General features: G+C 41.2%; 1 protein-coding gene across 6 annotated transcripts in view; it reads left to right on the forward strand.

Moving 5' to 3' along the window:
• DACH2 (dachshund family transcription factor 2) overlaps positions 1-25,839 on the forward strand; it is a 242,185-nt gene that overhangs the window by 163,576 nt on the left and 52,770 nt on the right. For all 6 annotated transcript variants that reach the window (XM_064712714.1, XM_064712717.1, XM_064712719.1 and 3 more), the window contains exons 4-5: positions 18,910-19,065; positions 22,484-22,656. In XM_064712714.1, coding sequence (XP_064568784.1) covers positions 18,910-19,065; positions 22,484-22,656 — 329 coding nt within the window. The remainder of the gene's footprint in view (positions 1-18,909; positions 19,066-22,483; positions 22,657-25,839) is intronic.

Consider the following 25,839-nt stretch of genomic DNA (forward strand, 5'->3'; position numbering starts at 1 on the left):
ATTTTCAAGTGCTTGAAAAGTCAAAAGAGGTAGGTCTTTTCTCTAAAAAGCAGGATGCCAAGGCTGTTATTTTATTGTAAGAATGTAAAAATGACAGGACCAGAGAACAGGTTTTTTTAAATCCTTGAGTACCATGTAGATTTCATGAAGTAATTTTTCCTGTTGTTAAGGCAAGTATTTTTGTGTTACTTGAGCAGAGAGTTATGCATTTTCTGAAATAGTTCTGAATTTCCTTAAATTGTCCTTTGGCCAGGAGGGCTATGTGCAGTGTGGAAGCAAGAGAGAATTTAACATGTTTTGGTTTTTGTGCTGTCTCATCCAAAAACCAAACTGTACTCCAGCCCGAGCAGACACATTTAAACATTTTATCCTAAAAATTGGGATCTCTGTGCTATTTTTGTGGGTAGAACAAATGCTGGTGATGGTGAGGATGAAGGTGGGAAGGTGAGAGGAGGCACAGAGGGGACGCTTGGCCCTGTTGTGGGGACAGGATCTGCACAGGGAGGTTTCGCCCAGGGACATCACACCCGAAGGAGATTCAGGGCATGGTGACACTTGGTGATTTCAGGATGTGCTTCATGCCCAGCCTCGGAGTTGTGCTTTCATGGAACTTCGTTGAATCCTCATGGAAATGACGGTGAAGTTTATGTGAGCTTTTTCTGTGAAGGTGGAGTGAAGGAACTCAAACATTCTCATGACACAGGGGCTTTAAAAAGCTTTCCCCAGTGCTGCTTGTGAGGAAAGATCCATGGCCTGGGAGTGACAGGAGCAGAGAATTCCCTGTGGATGGTGTCAGTGATGCCTCCATGGGGACAGGCTCTGATAATCCCGGAGAAAGGGGTGGATGTGCTGTTGTATTTTCAAGATGCAGCTCCTCAAGCACTAACCAGGAAGAGAAATGCTGTTTGTTTGGGTCAGCTGTGCCTCGTTTGCACTGTGCTGTTTTCTCTCCTGTTCCTCCCAGTGGGCCCCCTCAGTCATCCCAAGAACCCAGTGTCCATGTGGGAAGTTTGGGAATATGATGCAGATATCCATTTACTTGGCAAATTGTGTTTTTTTGTAGAGTGAGTGTCAGTGGATATTTTGTGCTGTGTTACCCCAGCACTGGGCAGGGTTTAGTACCAAGGATTTCAGGGGGCTTTAGTGAAACTCAGTTTCAGTGGAATGCAAAAATGAATTTTTTATCTGCAAACTTACTTTAAGGTCCCATTTTATATACATTCTTAAGCATTTACCTATTGAATGCATGTGAATAATTTAACTGTATTTTTAAAGTATTCATTTAAATTTGAACATAAATACTTTATGGTACATGTAGATGATGATTCACACATAATTGTTGATACATCAGCTAATATTTATGTATTTGGATTGACTGACACCCAACTGAGAAATGTGAAGTAGCTCTGGCTTTAGGTTTAAAACTAATAAAGGAGATATAACTCCAGAAGAATTTTGAAAAAGAAATTCTCCCCTCTTCTCTGTAACTGAAGCATCTTTTTCAGTGAGAGGAATTATCTTTTTCATACTTACCTTACACATGCTGAAATTAACTGTGTTTATAAAACATCCTGAGCTAATGTAAACTGGTTTAAAGATCAAGCAAATTTAGGTTTTATCCTTTATTGGCTTCTTTTTAGAAAAGTTGGTATTAACTCGTGAAGCTCTGATTGTGTGATTGCTTTTTGGGTGGGTAATTCCCAAGGGCATATTTTAAATGGAATCATGACAATTAAATATTAGATACTGCTAAGTGTTTGCAAATAGAGAATATATATATACACTTGTAAGTTTATATTTCAGCCAGTAAACATCTCACATAATCTGTTTCCTTGGTATATTTTCGTTGTTACTTTATTTGAAGTCGAAGAACTGTTGTTCCTTTTTTCCTCAGAATACTGAGGAAATACAGATTACTGTTGTCCTTTTTTTTTTTTTTAATGAAGACAGGATTCCTTACAATGATTTCTAACTTTTGCTGGAACAAATCTGTAGATTCATATCTATTAAAGATTCATATCTGTTAAAAAGCCCTGCCTACCACCAAACCAAATGCCCCTGGGTGTGCACGGCGTGATCATAAACAACCTCTCCAGATTCTTGCCATATCTGCTAGCAGAACTAAGTGCAGCAAAAGATAAACTAATGACAAAATGTAAATGCTGTGGCTAAACGGAGGAGAATTGAGAGCTTTCACATGTCTGTCACCTTTCAGATCCTTTACAAATTTATAGTCTCAGAGTGCAGAGGTCTAAATCTTCAAAGCTTGAAAAACAGAGGTGCAGCATGAACTAATCTTCATTTTTTCCCCTATCTTCTTACAGCAGCACTAATGGAAATGTATTTTGTTTAATGACTCTGAAATCCTGTTTGTAATTAGATGTGGGAATTGGTCTTACTTTGTAACAGATGATACTGGAATAATAATATGAGAGATGCTACGCTGAGACCACTATCCTCCTAAATCTATATCATTTTTCATTTTATTGACAGGAAATGTGTTCCTGGAACAAAGAGATTGATTTTAAAGAGTGGAAAAATAATGTCTAGTAAAAACTCGAATGAAAACATTTTAGCATTACTTTAATTGTATTACAAGAGTATATTAACCCTTCAGCTGTATTTTTGATTTTAGTAAACAATCTTCTTACAGTTGTTGCTTTGTCACTGGTACAATCTTTGAATGAATGCACCAAAAGGTAAAGAACTTTAATTAATGACGGGGTGCATACATTTAAAATTCATATCATATTTCAGAAGGATTATTCAAAATAATTAATTTTGTCTGTTAAAACACTTTTCCAGTCGTAAATGAAGTGATTAGGAGTGGGCACAGAAGATGTGAGTGAGGGCTGAGCTCACACAGTCCCTTCAGAGTATTGGTCTCTTTACTAGGTCTTGATGTCATAAATCATTTTGGCCTCTCTGGAGCCAAGGCTACATTTTTTCCTTGGTTATAATTCTCATTTTTGTTGGTAGTAGCTGAAATCTGTGCCCCTACAATGTGCAGAAGGAAAGCAGGTGGCTCCAAAGTGTTCCCATTAAGACAAGGTCTCGTGTTCATCTGCAAGGCTCAGGGGCTCCACAGCGCTGTGGGGAGTGATGCTGATCAGAAACACCAAATTTAGAACTTTCTGTATAAAATTTTATGAAGAGCAAGGCAGATTGGCTGCCCCACACTCCGAAAGGAAAAGCATTGCAGCTGAGGTGTTTCAGTGGGGTGCTGTGGCTGCTGTGGGACGCGGTGAGCAGAGGGTGTCCCTGCAGTCCCAGGGTGAGCAGGCCCCGCAGCTGGGGGCAGAAAGGCCAGGGAGGGCAAGGGCATGATCCAGCTCTACCCTTCTGAAATGCATCTTGAATTTTGTGTTAAAACATCCTTGGAAATAGCAAAATCAGAGCCAGGAGCAGGCAGCATCCCTGGGTGACCAGCAGAGCTCTGGCAGAGTGGGTGCCAGGAGGGCTCAGGGATTTGCGGGATTTCCACAGTGCAAGGATAAGGAAATACCATATGTCAGATACTTTTTTTTTTTCTTTCTTTCCCCAGGTCATTGTATGTACTCTTGTTCCACTAAATCTCATCTGCTGATCATTTTGCACAAAGTAACATGTTCAAACTCTTTGGTCTAATTTCCCATTGCAGGGTGTAAGGATGTGAGGAATCTGTAAAGAATTCCAGTAAAAGCAGGTATTAGTGATAGTTCCTTTGTTAACAGTAGTGAGTCCACTTCAGTCTCACATTAATGATATTTTGACAATAGAAAATACTTCAATATTTTAATTACATGTAAAGTCTGGAACATTCCTGTTCTTGTTAAGGCACATATAAGTTAGGATGAAAACTGGCACATTACCTTTGATGCGGGCCACATGCTGAGAGTCCCCCAAAGGATGTCACTGACAGTGATACAGCTGCCAACAGCAGGAGTCTCATGAATGACAATTTTAATCAGATTTTTTCAAAAAAAGTCCTCTAACATACAGTTAATTTATGTTTGAGGCAAGAAATGGTTGTGGTGTGATTATTTGGAATATTGTCTTACTTAAAGGAGTAGCATTAATCCCCCAGAATTTTCAGGCCGTGGGTTTGTAGTTAAGGATTCAGCACTAGATTTGTGCGGCGTGCCCTGAGCTGACATTTCTGCAGCTGAGATTTGGTAGCAGTTTTCCTTGCAACAGTTGGTGCTGTTGAAATGTCTGGCTGATCTGTGAATTTGATGAGACAGAAGTCACCCTGGTCTCCAGTAATTCTGCCTCTCCTTGCACCCACAGAGTACAAGGCATCCCTGAGTTGTGGAGCAGGGGCTGTGTGGGTAAGCAGGACACACATAGATCAGAGCCCTGCTCCTTTTTATAGAATACCTTGGCTCTCTTCAGCACTCAGATTCAAGTTTTATTTTCCTTTAATGAAGTTTTGATCTGTGAGAAAATCAGGATTATGCATTTATTTCTGTGATTTTACAGTAAGCATCTGACAGTTTTGCATAATAGGTTATGCTTTCTGCTCCATATTCTGTTTAAAAAAAGCTGGAATCCAAAGCTGTGAGTGACATTTTGGTAGAATTTTAGCAAGTACAGTCATTACCAAATTAAAAATAGATACAGGTGGGTAGTCTGTGTTTTTAGCTCCTTTTAAAAAAACCCAACCCTTGACTGTATACAAGAGCAGCAGTTTATCAGATCATTATAGTCACAATTAGGAAAGACCAGCAATGTTGTCTCAGACCAAGAGTAAATTTACCTTTATCCACCAGAGGCTTTAATTTCCATGGCTGTGACATCTTTTCCTCAAATGAAATTCTTACTCTTAATTTTTTAGAAGGTTAATTTAAATTAATAAGATCACTGAAGAGTATTAAAACGTGGTCCATTTAGTCAAGGAGAAGAAAATGTTATTGGCACCGTATAATCAAAGCTGGTAGTTTGTCCATAATCTAAAGGAAAAACACTTGGATTTTTAATACAAGTCTCAGTGCTTTATTATTTTGGAAATCCAGCCAACGTTAGGCTACCTGGTACCTAACTAATACGTATTTATTGGGCAGTTGTGTGTAGAGGAAGGTTCCACAGGGCAGGGCAGTGCTGCTGCTGTGCGTGGGCACTGCAGGCTGTGGGTGACACCTGGCGCAGGGGGAAGGGGGGGTTTGGGACATTGCACCTGCAGGATGCTCCTGGTCACTGGATGGCTCTGCCTCTGGTCAGGACAGTTCCCTCTCTCCCAGTTGATGGCTCTGCCTCTGGGTCAGGACAGGGTGCTCTGCCTTTGGGTCAGGACATCCCTGCAGGATGGCTCTGCCTCTGGGTCAGGACATCCCTGCAGGATGGCTCTGCCTTTGGGTCAGGACAGTTCATTCCAGCAGGATGGCTCTGCCTTTGGGTCAGGACAGTTCCACCCTGCAGGATGGCTCTGCCTTTGGGTCAGGACAGTTCCACCCTGCAGGATGGCTCTGCTTGGTCAGATTCATTCCACAGGATGGCTCTGCCTTTGGGTCGGGACAGTTCCACACTGCAGGATGGCTCTGCCTCTGGGTCAGGACATCCCTGCAGGATGGCTCTGCCTCTGGGTTGGGACAGTTCCTCCCTGCAGGATGGCTCTGCCTCTGGGTTGGGACAGTTCCACCCTGCAGGATGGCTCTGCCTCTGGGTCAGGACAGTTCATTCCTGCAGGATGGCTCTGCCTCTGGGTCAGGACAGTTCCTCCCTGCCTCTGGGTCAGGACAGTTCATTCCTGCAGGATGGCTCTGCCTTTGGGTCAGGACATCCCTGCAGGATGGCTCTGCCTCTGGGTCAGGACATTTGCACCCTGCAGGATGGCTCTGCCTTTGGTCTCCCGCTGCACTTTGTGGTGTTGAGGATCATCCAACCCAGCACCTGCAGGCTTGTTTCTTTACCATACTCCAACTCTCCCAGCCTCATGTCTGACTGACAGTTGCCCAGCTTAATTTTAGAAATTCCATAGGCTTTCTGATCATGCCCATTTTTCCTATTGTTTCCTTGTTAAAAGTTCTTTGCTGCATCTTGTCCTGCACACTGTGGGTGCAGAGAACAATTTATTCTCTTTATGACTGCACATGTTCTTTATCTAGAGAAGACAATTAGTGAGCTCCTGTGTGTTTTCCCTTCCCTCCAGTGCCCAACGTGCTGTTCTGCAGGGCTCACACTGAGGGCTTGCTCAGCTCCCCTGTGCTGGGATGTGCTCCTGGCCCCTCTCCGGGTGATTCAGATCCTCCTGCTCCCCGCCCAGGGCAGTGCCTGGGTCAGGGCCGTGCTGCAGGCAGGAGTGGGACAGGGATGGAGGCTGAGAATTCCTCCCATTGTGCAGGCACTGATCTCCTGGAAACGTGTGCAGCTCATTCTCCTGGCAGCAGCATCCTGCTGACCTGTATTTACCTGCAGTCTCCTACAAACTAGATATTGTTTTATTTTTATTTTATAAATTTACACAGGCAGGTTAACCCCATTCTGAGCTGAGGATGGCTATTCCAGCCTTCCCTCTGCCCTCAGCAGATTTTCACATTGTATCTCTCGTAAATCTGCACAAAAGTTTAGACAAATTCTAATAAAGATCCAGAATTTAAGGTAATTCTGTGTATGCCTAGGATATAGACTAACTCTTGAATGCCCTTGAATGGGGAGCATTCGGTTCAGTTGAGTTTGGCCATTTTATGGTTCATTCTCTCTGTACAAGTTGACTGAAGGAACATTCTGAAGGTAAATTAAAATTGATAGCTGAAACTGAAAATCAGCATTTCCTGTCTCGATGCCGTGCATTTTTTAAGCTGTACACAGCCATCTGCAATTAATGCTCTTTGTTGTATATCTTCTGTATTTACAATATATTTGACAATAAAACCTTTTTTGACATTTAATCAGTAGCAGAGTTGTTCCACTCTCATTATATATTCATGAACTTTATCACCAAGACAAGACATAAATGTTGAGCTTCCCTTTAAGATCAGACAGGCATTGATATTTGAAACATTGAAAATCGAGGGGGGTTGTTGCTGTTCTACATTTGTGCAGTATAAAAGTTAGAATAGATTCTTCTTTTTAAGAAGATGCTCAGGTTTGAAGGATGGAGACAGTGAAACTTCAGGACTGATGGAACTGTAAGAGCTGGATATTCAATTACTGATTTCATGGGCCATCAGAGGCTGCTTTTTCCCCTTTTCCTATAAAGCTTATAATATTAGTTAAATTGGGATTCATTTTCTCATATTTCAGATGGAAGTTGGAAAGGCAGTAGGAAGAAGAGTCTTGCAAGTTCTGTTTGTTGATTGACTGTCTCTAAGAAATTGATGTGAGGAGGATTTTGGCATTTCATCCTTGAGAAATATTCCCCCTCATTTGCAGCACCCCTTCTATTTTTCTGGATTTTGACAAAGTAGATGTTTTTTGGAAGCCGAGTCCAACTTTATTCCCTTTCTCTGTAAAGTCTAAGATCCAGGCAGAAAAGTAATTTAGAGAAAAACAGATAGTACAAGTAAGATCTTCAATTTCACTTTTTAAACACCAAGCATATCTGGGTATATCCTGTATGTTAAATGGCATTTCTGTGTCAGTGAGTGATTGAACTTTAATACAAAATACTACTGAAACAAAAGGGAATTTGCATGAAACTTGAAGGTATCTTCTATTTGGGAGGGTAATCTCTAATGAGCCTCTCTGAATTTAAACTCGGTGGTTCTGTCTGTAGAAGAAATATTTGCATTGTCCTATTGCTCACAGGTGATACTGATTTTCTCTCTAACTAAGTAACAGCTCCTCTTTCTGCCTCAAATAATTACAGCCCAAACCTTGCCCCGGTGCTATGCAAATGGAAAATCCCAATCATCAGGATAGCAGTGTATTTTCAGTTTGGATTTAAAAGAAGTATTTTATTTATTAGATGCAGTTATGGCGCTGAAATAAATGGTTGGTGCAGTTATGTAACATCTCACCTTCAAAATTTAATCATCTACAAATGTAATTTATTTTTCATAAGCTCCTTGCTTTTTAATATGATTCATTAATTTTTTTTCTTGTTGGTTGTTCATCTATTTTGAATGGAGACTCCAGACATTTATTTTTCCTGTTCCTTAACGCTTGGTGTGGTTGATGTAAAAGTATTTTAAAATAATGTTCGTGTTATCTAAATAATTTCATATTTAAAAGTTTGAAGTTGCCCAGAAGGTTGTGAACTCCCAATCACTGTCCATGGCCAGGCTGGATGGGGCTGGGAACACCCTGGGACAGTGAAGGTGTCACTGCCATGGCAGGGGTGGCACTGGATGGGCTTTGAGGTTCCTTCCAACCCAAACCAGTCTGGGATTCTATATTTCTATATTATTTGAAGCACATGAGGTATGTGACAACAGTGTGGTCACAGCTCCCCCATTTTTAGTTATCTTAATTGTATACATGCAATAACTTCTAATTTAATTAAGACCAGCAATATTCCACATTAGCCTGTGTGTCAAAATCCATGCAGTATCCTATAAAAAAGTCATTAGTTTGGTAATATCAATTTAACAAGTTTTAGCTCATTAACCTTGACACCAGCAGTGCTGGAGAGAGGAACCTTTGGATATTGTTGTTCTCACTCTGGAAATGGGCTGAAATCCGTGGCCATTATCCCTGGTCATCAGTTACGGCTGTGTGCTGGCTCTTGTGGGCAAACACCACAAATTACAGCTCCTCAAGTCACCTTAATAAATGGCTTAGCAGCTATACAACATCTCACCTTCAAAATGTAATCATCTGCAAATTGCAGAAGTGCTCCTTCAGTTAGTTCTTTTTCTGTTCTGGCATTGTGCTTGAGAAATTGCAGTTACCTTTGTAATGAAGTTCTTGGTTTAGCTTATAAATATTATTTAATATTGGTGCAGGTACCATTACCAAATGAGAAAATGAGCAATGACTTAAAAGCAGGAGACAAAGAAATCAAGAAGAAACTCCAGCAGTCAAAAAGCTGTTGTGTATTGCACATTTTCTTTTATGCTTGTAGAATCAAAACACCATCAATGTTGAAAAAGACCTTGAAGATCATCGAGTCCAACTTGGTGTTGTCTGATTTGATGCCTCAGACTGGGTGATTCTGATTTTCAGAATTGAGAAGAGGCAGAGCAGAACTCCTGTTTAGCCCCATTGTTAATCACAGAGGCATCTGAGCAGCAGTGAGAAGGGATTCTGTAAAAATACAGGGTATTTTCTTGGAATCAGCTTCCCCTGATCCCTTCCAGTCCTTGAGAGTCTGTGACTTTTTATGATTTGAGCATTTGGATGTAGAGAGAATGAGCACCCACCTGTGAGGAAGGGCTGTGTGGAACAGGGAAAGAAGAGGGAGTTAGAGCATTGTCTTAATGTGGAAGTGGGAAAACAAAGCAAGATGAATGTGGAAAACAGAATATTTTGTTGTCAGCTTTTTGTCCTGTTTGTGCCACCGTCAGATTTTCATGGGTTTATTTTATTTCCCTTCCCCTTTCCCTTTCCCATTTTCCTTAAAGGAACAGTTTAACCTCAGACAAATTTTCAGCCTCACTAAGACTAAACAAGGTCAATTTAAATAAACCTAAGTATATATGTGGTTTTTTTATCCTGGCACATTTGTCTCATAAAAACTGAGAGGTTTTTTTTTTTTTTTTTTTTTTGTTTGTTTGTTTGTTTTGTTTTCTTTTTTACTTTGGCATTTGCAGAAATCTAATCCAAAATGAAAAGTACATTAGATAGAGTAAAATTGAAATGTTGGTTGACCTCCAGGTAGTGGGGAAGAGCACGGTGTTGAGGTTGAGTGAGGTTTTTCATGTGCAAAAAACTCAAAAAACCACTGTATTTTGTAGTTCTGTGAATTTGAAAAGAGATAATTTCAAGTGATCTTACCTTTGAGAATTTACAAAATGTAAATTTTTGTTCTCTTTATATTGCATAATAAAAAGCAGCTATGTTGAAAATTCATTACAAAATAAATCTACTAAATTGTTATTCTTTTAAGATATGTAACATTTGGCTTCTAAAATCTCCTCTGTGCATTGAAACTGGGCTTTTGTCTTTATCTAAGAAGCATTTTTCGAGTAATCCATAAAATATTTTTTTAAATTACTGATGGCTGTATGGATGCAAAAAAAAAGTGCAGTTTTATGAAGTCTTTCATCTAAGACCTAATTCGGATAGAATCACCTGTACATGAAATCAGAAAATTAACATGTGCTGGGTAGTTGGGCAAACATGTCTGTAAGGCAGAGCTGCCTCTGCAAATATTGGATTTCTTTCTAAAGGGGATCTTGCATTATTTGACATTTATGAAAAACTGTCAGAGTTTTATGTGAAACATGTAGTGACATTTCTTGTGGCAAATGTATGTTATTTTACATTTGTGTTAAACCCCATGTGGGGGCATTTCTGCATGTATATGCATGAATGTATCTCAGTATATTTGAAATGAGAACTGCAAATCAGACTGCAGATTCGCAGACTGCAAACCTCTAATTTGGAGGTTTGTAGTCTGACCATGTTCACTTGAGATTTAAATATCTTTCACAATATTCAAGCTTGATTACTTGGCCTCACCTGAAAAATGTAGCTTAGAGCTAAGGCTTTTATCTGGGTAGCTGTCTTTGTGTTAGGACTAAAAATTCCTACCACTTCCAAGGTGTTTTGTATAGTAAAATGTGTATTTTAGAAGTTTCAAAGATTTTTTTGACCAGTATTTTTTAAAGCTGGCGTAATTTATGAAGTGGAGGTTCAGCTGCAGACTGTGGGGCTTGGCTTTAGGGGGGATCATGGTTAGGGGATGTTGGTGAGCAGTGACAGGGATAGAGGACATTTGCAGCAAAGCCATCTGGAGCTGTGCAATGACCAAAGCTCTCTGTGGCACTGAGGGAACAAAATCCTTCACCTTTGGCCAAAGCCCTGGGCTCTGAACGCTGGGAATGCCAGGCTGGAGCCACAGGCTGAGCCACAGGTGTGCTGGGACAGAGCGCATCTCTTCAAAAACCTCAGCAGAGTGTGATCCTCTGTCCCTTTTCTTTGCACACAGAATCTCAGAAGTGAAAAACAGATCTTGAGGCTTCACAAAGTAAAGAGCTTTGGGAAGAGTGGATTTGTCATTATGTTTAATTTGCACATACCTCACCAAAGCAAAGGCCAGGGGAGCCAGGCCGAGAACACAGCTGTACAGGCAGCTCAACTAATTGCCTCTCCATCCTCAACCTCATTTATCTTCATTTCTTCCCAATTATACCAAATTATCAATAGTCTCTGTTGCATCAGAGTCTTAATCCCCTTTATTCAGGCAGCATTAGATAGTGGCAGATGAATTCTTGGAGGGAGTCAGGGTAAACAGCCATGAAATGCCACCTCTGGCAGATGGCATTGCTCACAAGAAATGTGACAAAACATTTGGAATTTGTTACCAGGCATTGGTATGAGAAGGCAAGCTGTCAATATTTTTTTAAATGATAATCAAGGTGGTGCATACTTATACCACAAGCAGAAATGAATCCTGTCCAAAACCTCAAGCTTAGTTAAGTTCAGTTTGGCACTGAGTTATTCTGTTTTGTTGCAGAAGCCTCTCACTTTCTCTTCTTAAGAAATAGTTTCACTTTATCTAGTATCAGTATCAACATTTTAATAATTTTTTTTCTGATGGTAGTTGTTACTTTTTTCTTTGTATAGCTCAGGAAGAAATTCTAGCCTGAAGATGTAGAGTGTCCTTTACAGAATAACAATGTAGGAATGGTTTATTTGACATTGTTGGTCAGTTCTAGGGGTTGGATCCTGTTCCTTAGAGAAGCTAATGCTAAACTCCCACTGGTATTCCTGGAGGAGAATTATTCCAGAGGTGATGGGAATACCCAGTGGCTGAGCTTGCAGAATGAGAAAAATGTTCTGAAAAGCAAAGATGGATTGAATGTGTGAGATGGATCCAAGTGCTGTGGTAGGAACCTGTTCAGATACTACTGTGAGCACAAATGAAAGTGGTTGTGAAAGGAAGTACAGAGTTGGCTGCTAATGTAGTTCCAGGGGTTTTTGTGTGTTGTTTTTAGGCTGGCATTAAGTGAAACTCAGTAGATGTCCCTGCTGACCTTTGCTGTGAATTGGGTTTGCTCACGAGCTCTCGTGGTTCTGGCAGCACTCTCAATTTTTTGGAAGTCAGGAGTATTTAGTGCAAGGGATCAACTGTCAGATGTAAGAAATGGAATTAAATTAATGTGTACCTGGCCTGAGGTCCCACCCGGACACAGCTGGTGGGGCTGTGCAAGGGGCTGCAGCCACCGATCCTTTGTGGGGACATTCTTCTGTACAAAAGTGTGCTGGGCATCCCTCAGCAGCCTCTTCTTCTCTGGTAACATCTCCAATGAGTGCAGGTGCTGGAAGTTTGGAAAACTGTCCAGGTGTATATTAAGGCCACAGATTTTATTTAATTCTTTCAAGCCATAATTTGCATTACATGGAGTGCTCTTAGTATTAGGAGATCTTGGAAAGATGATAAATATATGATCCATTTATGTCTCTGCAGATTAACTCAGCAGATTGCCATCTGTAACTCGGACCGTTCTTAATAATGATTTCAAAGAAATAGTAAATGATGAATTGTTGAAGCTCAAATAACCTGATTTTGTAGTTACCTGTCTGTCCTGGATGTCAAGATATTCTCAAAGCCTCTCAGAATCAAACTGAACTATCTGCTGAGTTAGTCAAGGTACAAATACACAGTATTTTATCTCAGTGGTTCTTTCAGTAAGTTGTTAAATATGGGGAAATATTAAGTAATTTTTTAAAATTGTAAATTGTGGTGAGTGAGGGTATGGGTGATTATCATCGCTGGAATACAAATCCTGGTTCCCTGCTTGCTGCTGGCTGCAGTAGTGGAGTTCAGAGGGATGTGTGTTTATCCTTTCTGGCAGGCAGCCCTGCAAACTGTATTCAAGATCTGAAAGTTAAGCTGTTTTATTTCTGGCTTGTGCATCATCAACAGTAATAAAAACATGACAGACCAGAATTTTGACCTTCTTTCTCTCTGTGAAATGAACGTGTTTCTGAAGGCAGCCTGTAGTCCTGCAGTAGAAAACGGTTTTTTTGTTGATGGTCCTTAACCAGAATAGATGCTGTGTTCTAGTACATCATTCTTATCTTTGTATAGAAAAATAAAACAGTTGTCACACAGTTGTTACTAAAAATGTTAGCAATAAATGTACTTCGTGTTCTATAGAAGAAACTGAATAGAGTTTTATTACTTAATATTTAATCCACTACAAGAACTAGGAGCTGTCAGAGGAGGACAACAAATGCCCAGTTAACCCTCCCAAACACACCTTCAAATAACACCAGGTGGTTTTACACAGTGCAGGCTCAGGTATCTGACTCTGAGAGGTGCTTGTGAGTACCAGTGCATTTTAGTGACAATTGTTGTAAGAGTTCATGTCTGAATTTCTGTAAATCTGATGTTTCATCTTGTTAAATGTAACTTTTACGGGGTGCTGTGGTTGTGGAAGTTGAACCACTGAGGTGTGTTGGGTGTTTTGGAGTTCAGCTGGAGGTACTGAAGGTGATCCTGAAGTTTAATTGATGCGCAGTTTGTTCATCTGCGCTGGTCTCAGAAAGCAGCAGAAAACACTTGGCTGTATTTTAGGAGCGTTTTTGCAGATCCGGTTTGCAGGGATGAATGGCTCTGTCTGCTGTGAGAGGGAGAACAGGTTTCCTGCTGCTCAGAGCTTGGGCAGCAGCAGCTGGCTGTGATGTGAGACCTTGTTGTGGCTGGAAGGGCCTGGGAGGGACAGTGGCACCTGCCAGGGCACCGAGGGGACTGGGCTGGGGCTGGGCTCCAGCTCCAGCTCCTCCGTCAGCACGTGGGAACCTCGCAGCACATCTCATTTACCTCCTCCCTGTTCCTTTGTTCACTTTAAAGGAAGCAGTTGATGGTTTGGGAGGGATGGTTACATTCCTAGATAAATATTGCAACTCTGCTTTTATCGTCTCAGAAAGTATCTTCCTGAAATTAATTGTTCTTAATTAATTTGGCATCAAATAGTCGGACATATTCCCAGTTACCTTTAATGTCCTGTTTGCTGTGAAATAAACTTTGATTTTGCTGTCATCAAGACTTTTCAAAAAGTTTAGAAATGATATTCAGATTTCAGATGCCTTCTCATTGTGTAATTATCAACAGATTACTTCACCTAAGTCCTGACAGACATATTTTTTAAGTATGACTGACTGATGGACAGATTGGGAATTGCTGAATTAATGGGCACATTTCAAAGCCTTGGCAGGGCTAGGCAGTAATTACATCTGCTGAACCACTTGATAAGTTTTTGGAAGTAGCCCAGTAAAGCCATCACTGGATTTCTTGAGTTTTAATATCTTACCCTACACACTTCCATGGCTTTCTTGTAGGGTACACTCCAAAAGTTGATACAGCCCAATACACACAGCCAGACAAATCCATGAATTAAAGCCTTAAATGCATTTCAGATCTGCCATTTGGATTTCCAGATGGGTGAAATGATTTGGGGGGCTGATTAAAATCTTGTTCCCATTTTTAAATTTCAGAATTTCATTTGGGAGTAATAAGGGACCACAGAAAATCCCCACACATGCATGGCCTCTATAAATAACATTATCTACTGCCAATACAAGGGACAGAATTTGGGGTTAAATGGGTCAAAATCCTGACCCAGAGCAGTTTGATGGTTTTCTGACAGGAAGGTGACACTTGACCAGGAATGAGACCTGGGTGGTCTCTCCCTGACCTTCCTGCAGTGAGAGTCTCAGTTTTTGACCTAATTTTGTCTTCCTGGGACACTCAAAGGTTGATACCATGAAAATGTTGACAGAAAGTTGTAGGCTGAAATGTTTTTGCAGAAGATACTCTGTGTAGGCCAGAAAAGGGACCATTTTTCCCAATATCAGGGTGAAGTTGGGGTACTGGTAAAATAGTCTGGAAACACAAGGATTGGGAGTGCTAGGAAAAAGCACTGCTGTGTTGTTTTGGGAGTCATGGGGTTCTGTATAATCAAAAATTTTCAAAGGCCTTGAAAAGTCCAGTATGTGCTGGACACTCACAAGAAGTTAGAGGTGAGAAATACTTTGGAATTACCAGTGCTGAAATAGCAATGCACTGAATATTTTTTCTTCACAGCTGTTGTTGTGCTTAATATGCCCAACAGGATGAAAAATGTGTTTAAAAATAATTTGAGAATAAAATTGGCCAGTGAAGATGGTATTGCTTTTTACAATTGGAGTTCAATTTTTCAGGAATGCATCACAAGGAGCAGTAAAATGACAGACATAGATTGAAACAGTGTGGTTGTGGAATTCGAAGGTAGCTCTGACAGAGAGGATTTCATTCAGCTCAAGCAGACAGATTTAAGGCTGCTAAAATGAATTTGAAACCAAATGAAAAGAAACTGTCACCAAATTGAACTGTGATTACTTTCTGGAGATCTTTCAATACCTAAAACCAAGACACTGATTTAATCTCTACAGATATGTCTTCACCAAAAAAAAAATAAAAAAAAAAAAGCAACAAACGAACAAGAGATTTTGAGGTTTTGTTCTGAAGAATGGAAATGCAGAGAGAGGCTTATTGCTAGAGAACTTTTGGCTTTAAGAGTTGCCTTAAAAAATTCCTGAAGTTAATAATGGGTGAGTAGCAGCATTTTCAGAAAAACTGAAGCTGAGCCTATTGCTTGCATTTCCTTCAAATATATAAAACAAACAGAGACACTTTGTGATGATAAATCACCTTCCAGTGGGGCTGTGGGGGTCTGTCACTGACATATATTTTTCCCTTTATGTTTTATATACCTAAAAGAAATTACTAAAATACATCTCTGTATGTACTGTAAGCTCATCATACAAAATACAGAATTGAAATTTTAAAAAAATTAAAATCAAAATGTGATATCTTTGCCTTATGGATGGCACCTGTTTGGACAAAAAATGGCTCTGAAAAATTGTGGTTAAACATGAATTTGAAGCACTAGGAAGGATTCAGTTTATATGGATGTATTCGCTTCTAATTGTTATGGCAACAAAGAATTTGAAAATACACATTGATATGTTGCATGTCAGATATGTATTTGCTGATCAAACATGCTGACAAGTGTGTTACCAAATAAGAAAATTGTATACTCAAAAATAAATACCTTTTTTTAACGCTGCATGGCAATTAAAGACTGAGTGTACCAGCACAGGTTTGCATGTCACATACTTGATTTTTACTGTGAATCTGCTTCAGGCTTGCTGTAAATTTGTATGTAATCGTTTTCTTACCCTATGGGCATAGATACTCCAGGGAAGAATGCAAATTTTCTTTTGAATTGTTCTTTTTTAGCTGTGCAGAGGGACTGTGGGTGGGATGGATCAGAGGTTTCTGTGGGGCACAGGGGTAGGACCAGAGCCCTGACTCGATTCCAGTTCAGTTTCCTCACTGGTGTAACAGGAGCTCCCTCATTCTGCCCTCAGCTTTCCCACCTGCAGCTGACCACGCTGCCCTTACAAAACACTTCACACCTGAGCAGTTCTAGGTAAGAACTGTTCTAATTATTATTTCATTTTTAAGAGGTTTCCTGCTACATAGGAAATGCAGCCCAGATGGAGAGATGGAGCTGTTATCTGTGGGACACTGCAGGCTAAGGATGCATTTCATTTAATATCACTTTTATTAGACATTGTACACTCAGCTGTATTTTTTTCTTTCTCTAAGGAGAAGTGATAGGGGACATAAGAATACAGGAATGGGCTGCAGAGATAAGTGTATTGCAATTTATTCTTGTGTTGCTGGCACTGAATACTGGAGCAGATTTACAAGTGGAATTTGCAGAGAGGAAAAGTTATTGTTGTCCCCATCTGTAAGGAGAACTGGTCCAGTGATTTGGACTATGTGACATAATTTAAATTCAGTTTCTCCTTCCACTGCAGATTTCCTGGGTTTCCTTAAGCAAGTTGCTTTTCTCACAGGGCAATTCTCCATCTGTAAATTGGGAATAATGGAATTTTCCTGGGGAATGAGCTGGGCTCAGAGAGCTGGGGGGGCTCTGCTGCTGCAGCCTCAGGGCCACGAGGCTCTAAGAGGCAAGAGAAACTTCCAGAATTAATTCAGTGAGCTGAGTTTAGACCGTCTGTGCCTAGGGCTGGAAATACCCAGGGCAGAGGGAAACTTTCAAATGAAGACTCAGTTTTTTCTTTTCATTCAGAAATCCCAACAAACTGCCTTTGGCCCAGTTTTGTGGCCAGTGCCCTGATACGTGAAATTACAGCTACAAAATGTGTTCCTAAGCAAAAATTCATGGAAAAGTGTGTGTGTTTTTTGAGGAAGAATAGAGGAAGAAGCACATGGAGAAAATTGAAACTCACTTGTTATAATCAAATGCTCAACATTTCTTCCAAAAGTCCTTCATAAATCACACATTTAACTTTTGAAACACACCAAATAATAGCACCCCAGATTCACAGTAGTCAAAGTGAACAACTTCCACACTAAGTAGCAGTCAAATGTTATTTGAAAGAGCTGATATACAGTATATTAAATAACAAAGATGCTGACACAGCCTCAACTGTAGTAGTTCTAATTACTGCACTACGCCATGCTACATTATATCACATGGCATAATTTAGTGTATCTTTCTTTGTCAGTGTATTACTCATCATTTTACAAATTACAACTCTTTTATAGGAAGGTAATTCATACTTGGACATAGTGCTAAAATGATGGAGTGTTTTCCTTTTTTCTCAATCACTGATCTTTCAAACTTTTGCTTTTAGCAGTATTAATCATGTTTATTAGCCAACTGTTGTCATAAAGAATGGAATTTCTCTGTTACTTTCATATTCAATTAAAATGGTTTTTTGCTTGCTGCCTCTATCTGCTGCACTCCAGTAATCTATTTACTTATTCTAATTGAGACCCTTGTTCATAAATTCAAAACAAAATCAATACTGCAGTTACATGTTTTTCTAACAATCTATAATCTAAGTGGCAATGTGGGGTGTACCTGAGAGGGGAGGGATCTTAAAATACCTTGAAATGTTCAAGAAACTCTAGAAATGTTCAGTCTAACTTTTATTTAAGTGTTCTGTTTTGTGCACCAGATGTATTTTGGAATTCAGTAACATGGTCTCCTTAACCTGCTGTTTAAAAGGAATTTGTTATTCAAGTGTGTAATACTGAAAAAACTGCAGTCTGTAAAATTGCTGCAGAAGACCAGACAGAGATTCGAGACACCAAGTGCTGTTTCCTAGACTTTGTGCTTGTTGTAGACAGTAATTACTATGCATAATAGATATCTGGACTCCTGAGCTGAAATTGCTGAATATTGATGATTTCCCAGCACAGCCTGTGCCCAGCTCTTTTAACCCACAAAGTGAAGGGTTTCACATGGGGCATCCCCAGGGTCAGGCCCAGCAGTGGAGGGGCAGCTGCTGAAGCTCAAAGATATCCAAGCTCGAGGATAAACACTTACAAACTCTTCAGGGCTGAATTCCAGCTGGAATTCAGTGGCACTGGAGGAAGGGAATGGCCAAGTGCCTGCAGGACTGACAGTGCAGAGACCTGATGAGCACAGGAGTGGACTTGGATGAGTGTCTGGCAGGGACTGGTGGCCTCGTGTCCTGTGATAGCAGGAGATGGTGGCTCAGCCTCTCAGTTATTCCCATTCTAATAATTCATTTAATCATCACTGATGATTTCGTCCTCTGACATTTAGCCTTTCCTGTTTCCACAAACCAATGTTTTGAAAGTAGGTGATGCTGAAAGTGTCTAAAAATATTTTTTTGCTCCGTACTTACTTACTAATTTATTTTTTGAAAAATTCAGGTGCAGGTGCCAGGTGCTCAGCTGTGGTAAAGGAGTGTTGGCTCTTTGCTAGCCAAGCAAAATATCTCAGAGTACAGGAACATGCCACTCATGGCTTGCTGTGCCCTGTTTTGCAGGTGGCAGTGAATCCTCCTGGGACAAGGACAAGCTGCAGTCTCCCATCACGACGGGATCCCAGCACAGCATTGGGCACCCCACGCTGTCAGGGCAGTCCAGCCTGGGCAGTGCACACCCGCTCAGCCCTCTCCAGCAGAACCACCTGCTCACCAACAGTACGTACTGGGGTCCTGCTGGGAAAGAGGAGTGCCTGGAGCCCTGCTGGGAGCTGGGCTTGCCTTCCTTCCCAGCCTCGGGGAGCAGGGAAATGATGGGGACACGGGAGTGACAGGAGGGTCAGGCCTTCACTGCCAGCTGCACTTGGGTCTGATGTCCAAGGCACCCTCTGCCATCAGTCCAAGTCCAAGTCCCTAATCCCTCTTGGAACAGTCACTCACTGCTGGGTTTGGGACTGTCGGTCTTTAATTGTCATTTCCATGGAAAAATAATCATACAATTGCTTAAAAGTTTAGCTATGTGAGAAAATTCTCCTCCAGATGGAAATGATGACCCACCAAATAAAATATGAGAGAAAGGAATAAATGCAGAATGTCCAGGTAAATGGTCATGCACTGAACCCAGCTATTCAAAACAACTGGAATAAAATGACACAGGTTGGATTTGGAACTTGGAGCTCTCCAAAAAGCCATCTCTTTTCTTTCCCTTAGGAAGGGAGCAGGTGGGAAGCCATCAGTTCCACATCTGTGCACCCAAAGAGGGAAAGAAGGGAAGGAAAAAGTATTCAAAGAAGGATTTGATTTGGGATTAGCATTTTAAAAATTATTTAGGAGTAAAGTTGTTCCTATAGTTGATGATGGATGAAAAATGAAAAGCTCATTATTTATGGACTCTTGTTCCTTGTTTAAACTCTTTATCCTCCAAGTTCTCGAAGTTAATTTTTGGTGTTAGTTTTAGTGGATGAGTGGCATTTCTGACTCCTTACACAATTTTTGGAGTAGTCAGTTCATTGCTGCCTCTGTCAGGCCCCAGACCTGAGCAAATCAGAGCTGTTGAAATGACTGCTACAAAATGAGCCTGGTTGTTTGTGGGAAGGTGTGGACCTGAGCATTTTGGATTAAGTGTCAGTAGTTAAAAATCACCAGGTCATAGGACTCAAATTCTCTGTGTTTGTGCTTTCAATTTATATTCTTGCATAATTCAATACCTGGATTTTTTTTACACACAGACACATTGTGTTCTTTTCTCTTAAGGATATTTTCCAGTGGATTTTGTGGTAGGTGAATGTCTATAGGCTGTTAAAGGCTTTACTGGATGTCAGACATTATGCCCAATGATTTGCAAGTGCAGGATATATTTTCCTCATAGTCCTCTGAAATGTTTGACGGATTGTGTCTTAAAACTGGTGATGTGCTGTTAAATTCTGTTTGTAGTTTGCATTTAGTTTGCATGTCAATTGGACTTTAAGTAGACATACAACTCAATGTGGCCAGATGGTGTCTGGGAGTTTTGGAACTCTATAGAGGATGAGGAAAGATTATTGGGCTGTTAAGGGAGATCTGCAGGGGAACAAAGGCTTGTGGATGCAGGCACTGGAGGGGATTGTCAGAGTGGTTTGAAGTGAGGGGAGATGTATGTGGGCATTGCTTATTGCCTATCATAATTAATATTGGCGTGGATCATCATATAAAATAGAGAGTGAGTCATTAGACATCACAGTTGTTGATCATGATATGCTCATGTTAAACAGGAATAGTGTGGGAGCTGGGAATATTGCAATGCTGCCTTTCCTGGTGGGCACCGTGGTGTTTTTATATCACTGGAGTCAAATTCTGTAGGAATAACATAAGACATGTCAGTCAGTGGCATTTCTTGTCGTTAGTTCTGTCATACACCAGAAACTGGCCTTCTGGTGACTGGCCTTCTCCTTTAAAATAGTTAGGATAAACACAAAAGTTGAAAACGTTTTAGCAATAAACATTCTCAATGGTTTGTGGTAATGACTAGCTATATGTTTGTGGTATTTAATACTTGCACCTGAATTTTTTAATGAGGATTTTTTGTCTAAATGTCATTTAGAAAAATGATAAGACATTTTTGTGTGGCAGAGTGGGTCCTGATTTTTGGGTTTTATCCTGAAAAATTAATTTTGGATGCCCGATGGTAGCTATCTCCGAGTGATCTCTCTAAAGAACTCTTGAATGCACAATAACTATTTTTTCAGTAAATTGGTGTCTTGCTCTTTCTTTCCAGTGCAGTCATTACTAAATACAAGAAGTAATACACATGCTGAAATGGATATTAATGAAGTATGAGAATCCAATTCTTGCTAGCAGTAACTTCACCTTTTTGGCAATGTCAAGATCTGCAAGTTGATCCAAATAAATTTCATACCTTCTTAAATTGGTTTATATCCATAGCAGAAGACAATTTAAAGTGACATTTTGAAAATTAAAACCTCTGGCGACAATTTTAACCTCTCATTACGTGTTGCAGTTCACAGACCTTCTGTACAATTGCTCAGTGGTGTCTGTAATCCAAGCCACAGCCTCCTGGATTTGAGAAATAAAGTATAAGAATTTAGTGTGACATTGCTGAGAAGGTGTAATGGGAAGAAGTCTTGGTAGGAGTGTATGATCAGATAGAGTTTTTAATAAATATTCATCTGATATGTTGGAAAACATGCAAATTATATGCATGTTTTGTGGGTCTTTTTCCTTCTTTAGTTATCTTAACTAAAGAGATCACTAAACTGGCGCAGTTTTATATTTATTTTCTGTCACTCCCCAGCTGTGTGTTCCTCTCCCCAGTACAAACCAGCCTTTCCTGGGCTGCACAGACAGTTATCCCCTGTGGAACCATAGAATTGATAAGAATTGCTGCTGTTGGGCTTGAGTGGTGGATGTTGCAGTGGGGTGTGACAGCCCTCAGAGTGTCCCAGGGGCATGGTGGATGGTGTGGGCTTGTCCCAGTGACATGGTGGATGGTGTGGCCCCTCACGGTGTCCTAGGGACATGGTAGATGGTGGATGTTGCAGTGGGATGTGGGCCCTCAGGGTGTCCCAGGGACATGGTGGAGGATATTGTGGGCCTCAGAGTGTCCCTGGGACATGGTGGATGGTGTGGGCCCTCAGGGTGTTGCAGGGACACAGTGGATGGTGTCACCCCTTCAGGGTGTCCCACTGACGTGGTGGATGGTGGATGTTGCAATGGGATGTGGGCTCTCAGGGTGTCCCAGTGACATGGTGGATGGTGTGGGCCCTCAGGATGTCCCAGTGACATGGTGGATGGTGTGGGCCCTCAGGGTGCCCCAGTGACATGGTGGATGTTGTGGGCCCTCAGGGGATGCTCAGTGACATGGTGGATGGTGTGGGCCCTCAGGATGCCCCAGTGACATGGTGGATGTTGTGGGCCCTCAGGGGGTGCTCAGTGACATGGTGGATGGTGTGGCTTCAGGTGTCCCAGTGACATGGTGGAGGTGTGGCCTCAGGGCCCTCAGTGACATGGTGGATGGTGTGGGCCCTCAGGATGCCCCAGTGACATGGTGGATGGTGTGGGCCCTCAGGGGGTGCTCAGTGACATGGTGGGTGTCATGGCCCCTCAGGATGCCCCAGTGACGTGTCTGTGCTCTCCGCAGGGATAGACCTGCCCTTCATGATGATGCCGCACCCCCTGCTCCCCGTCAGCCTCCCCCCGGCCTCGGTGGCCATGGCCATGAACCAGATGAACCATCTCAACACCATCGCCAACATGGCGGCGGCGGCGCAGATGCACAGCCCCCTCTCCAGGGCAGGGGCCTCCGTCATCAAGGTAAGGATTCCTCGTGGCAGGCAGGGATCTGCAGTGGTGCTCTCAGCGAGGAGGAGGATGAGACTCTGAGTTGACACTGCTCCAGCTCACCTGTGCTGCTCCCAACACTGAGCAACACCCACACTGCAGCCAGGGAGTTCTGCTGCTCTGATCTGTCAGTGAGTCTGTCGTGTCATTAAAAATGGACACTGACACTCACTACAGGCTAGAGTAATATCTCTGAAAGCTTCATAACTCTACTGAAATGCTGTTTAAAGTCAAAGTTAAGAGAAAATGCTGTAGGACATGGCAAGAATTCTAGTGCACTGCAAATCCAGAATAGGTAAATAGCAGAGAAAATAATCACAAGTACCTTAGTGAGGCTGAAGAACAAAACAGGAATTCTAGCAGTGCAGAACCAGAGCAGGTAAATACCTGAGTAAATTATCGCAAGTACTTCAGTGGGTAGAATCTCTGGTAGCCAAACCTGAACTTCCTTCTGGTTGGTTAAAACATATTTGTATTTTGTAAGGCTTGTCGTAGTCTCTGCCAAGTAGGCTGTTCAGAAAGGTTCTTGCCTGTGTGGAGAGTTGCTGTCCTGTCACACACTCAAAAATGCATTAAAACAAGAAATTTTCAAAATAGAAGTGTGTAGGATCAGTGTATGTGAAGGATTGGTGTGATGGGATTCTCTAAAACAGTGTGTCCACTTTTTACTGAGCAAAAATGAAAGGTGTTACCAGTCTGACGTGTGTGTGTATTTGCATGCACATGTGGGTTTGTTGTTGACAAAGTAAAATGTTGTCAGCTTTGAAAGGTCATTAGTTTAATCCATTTTTCTTTGGGTTTAAATATATGAGTCTATAGAGCTATCTGTTCTGGAAAGTAAATGTCTTCAGTATTTGTGTTCATTTAAACTCATCTATCCCTGTCACTCTAGAATCTGACTTCTGAGTTGCTTTGTTCTTACAACTCTCACTGATTAGCTGAACTGATTTGCTCACACATCTTTATTGTAAAACATCTTCATTTTAGTGTGTCATTATTTTATCCTTGAGAAAGTCGCTGTTCCCAACACTACAGTCCAGTTGTGAGAATACATTAGTGAGGGTTGTGTTGTACTTCCTTTTGTCACAGGCTGGTGCTTCAGGAGATTTTGTTTCTAAATCAAGCCAGGAAAGGAACTCACAGTGACCAAGCACGTGTTTGTTGTTCATGCCCATGTGTTCTGATAGCAGCATCCTCTCAAGGGGCACAGCAAATGTCTCTTGTCACATCACTGCAGTAAAATTCTACATCTCTCTGTTGAGGTTCTGGAGAGGTTTGTTTTCCTTCTGATTTGCTTTCTGGCCCAAAGCATCTCCAAAATTACCTCAGATTGTTTCTTATTTTTACTGGGAGTCCATGTCTAGATTAGGGCAAATACTGTTCTGAATGCTTTGGTTTTGTTGACTTTTTTTTTCCTCTTGGATTCTAGGGAGTCTGGGAAAATGCAGGAGTGACATTTCCCATTAGGATCCCTACTTAGGATTAATATGTGTAAAAACTTCTCTTTATCATCATTGTACTTGCCCAGTTGTTGGCTGGGTGGAAAAAACATCTCTCTCTGATATCTGACTGTGTATTTGTTACTGCAAGTCATTAAACTATTAGAAATTAGTTGAAATTCCATTAATTTTAAACCATAACCTTTCCTTTAAGTGTTCAGAGACCTAATTTAAACACAGCAGTGGAATATTTGTAGCAGCAAGTAAACTTGCAGAAGCTTTGATTGTATTCTAAATGTTACCAGTATGTCAACATGAAGATTAAATACGTATTTGTAAACAATGCCAGTCCTTTGTAATTTAACCTGCACTTTTTGCAGGCAGCTGGGTTTCAGGGTATTATTTAGCAGGCCCTTGCTGATGGGAGTTACTCATTTACAGCAATTTTTTCCCCAGCACCTGCACCAGAGGAGACACAATATCTCCACAGCAACACGAGGTCTGGCCAGCACTCTGGTGGGAATTATTTCCTCTCATGTTGCAGAGGAAAATGCACCAGTAGCCAACGTGACAGAGGCAGAGTGGGCATCCTTTGCTGTGTTCCTCTCCTCACCTGTCAAGTAGTGCTGCATCTTTCTCTAGTTTGTCCTGAGTGCTGAAAGTGTAGATGAATTTTGTAACAGTGTGAGGCTCCCTTTGTCCTTTCCTTCAGTTATGTACAATCATCCAGCACAGAATGATGACCAGTTAACATGAAATTCTTGCACAAAACGAAACATGTGGAAAAAAGAAAAGCTTTGCTGTTCCTGCTATCTGTAACTCTTATTGGAGGACATTATTTAAGTGCATTTAATAAGTACAAAACATATTAGTTTTCAATAGAGTGCAATCCCAGCATCATGTTTTTTACTTAAAATGGGAGAAATTAATCAAATACATTGAGTGTGTGTCTGTTTCCATAGTCTGATGACTAAAATACCACTTGGCCTGTTTTCTATAGGTGTGAGAATCAGCTGCTTTGTAAGGTTTTGAATGAAGTCATTATGCTTTTTATATCACGTTTGCCATTTAGAAATAAGCTGTTCTACCAAGATATGCATGATCAGCAAAGTTAACATTTAGTGCTCCAGAAAGAAATGTCATAACTATGAAACTTGATTTCTCCCTGACAGGAACACCATAAATTAGGGAGGCACAATGGCCAGGCTCACAAAACCTTCTTAGCCATCTCTAACATGATGTGATGAGATTATAGCAGCACCAGCAGCACTGTGGCTGCAGGTCTGGCAGTGCCCCTGTGATAAATTCAGCCTTACAGGGATTCACTGCACATCTGAAGGAGCCAATCTCTGTTATTGAGTGAGGGTCTTATATGGCCAAAGCAGAATTTGACAGGCACTGAGTTCACCACCCTTTCTCTTCTCCCTCCTGCATCCAGTTCTTGTTATTTCTTCATTTTCAGAGCTGTTCTTTGGCTTGACCTACTCTGCAATCCAGGAATGGCCTGGACGGCAGATTAGGATCAGTCTGGGGTGAAATTGGGCTAAGTACACTTGAGTCATGGTTTGGGCTAGAAAGATCAGTGGATGCCCAAGGCCAGGTTGGGTAGAACACTCTGGTCTCATGGAAGGTGTCCCTGCACCTGGCAGGGCTGGAATGAGGTGACCTTTAAGGTCCTTCCATCCCAAACCACTCTGTGATTCTATGAATAAATGTA

Source organism: Zonotrichia leucophrys, chromosome 4A (genome assembly GCF_028769735.1).
Source record: "Zonotrichia leucophrys gambelii isolate GWCS_2022_RI chromosome 4A, RI_Zleu_2.0, whole genome shotgun sequence".
NCBI lineage: Eukaryota > Metazoa > Chordata > Aves > Passeriformes > Passerellidae > Zonotrichia > Zonotrichia leucophrys.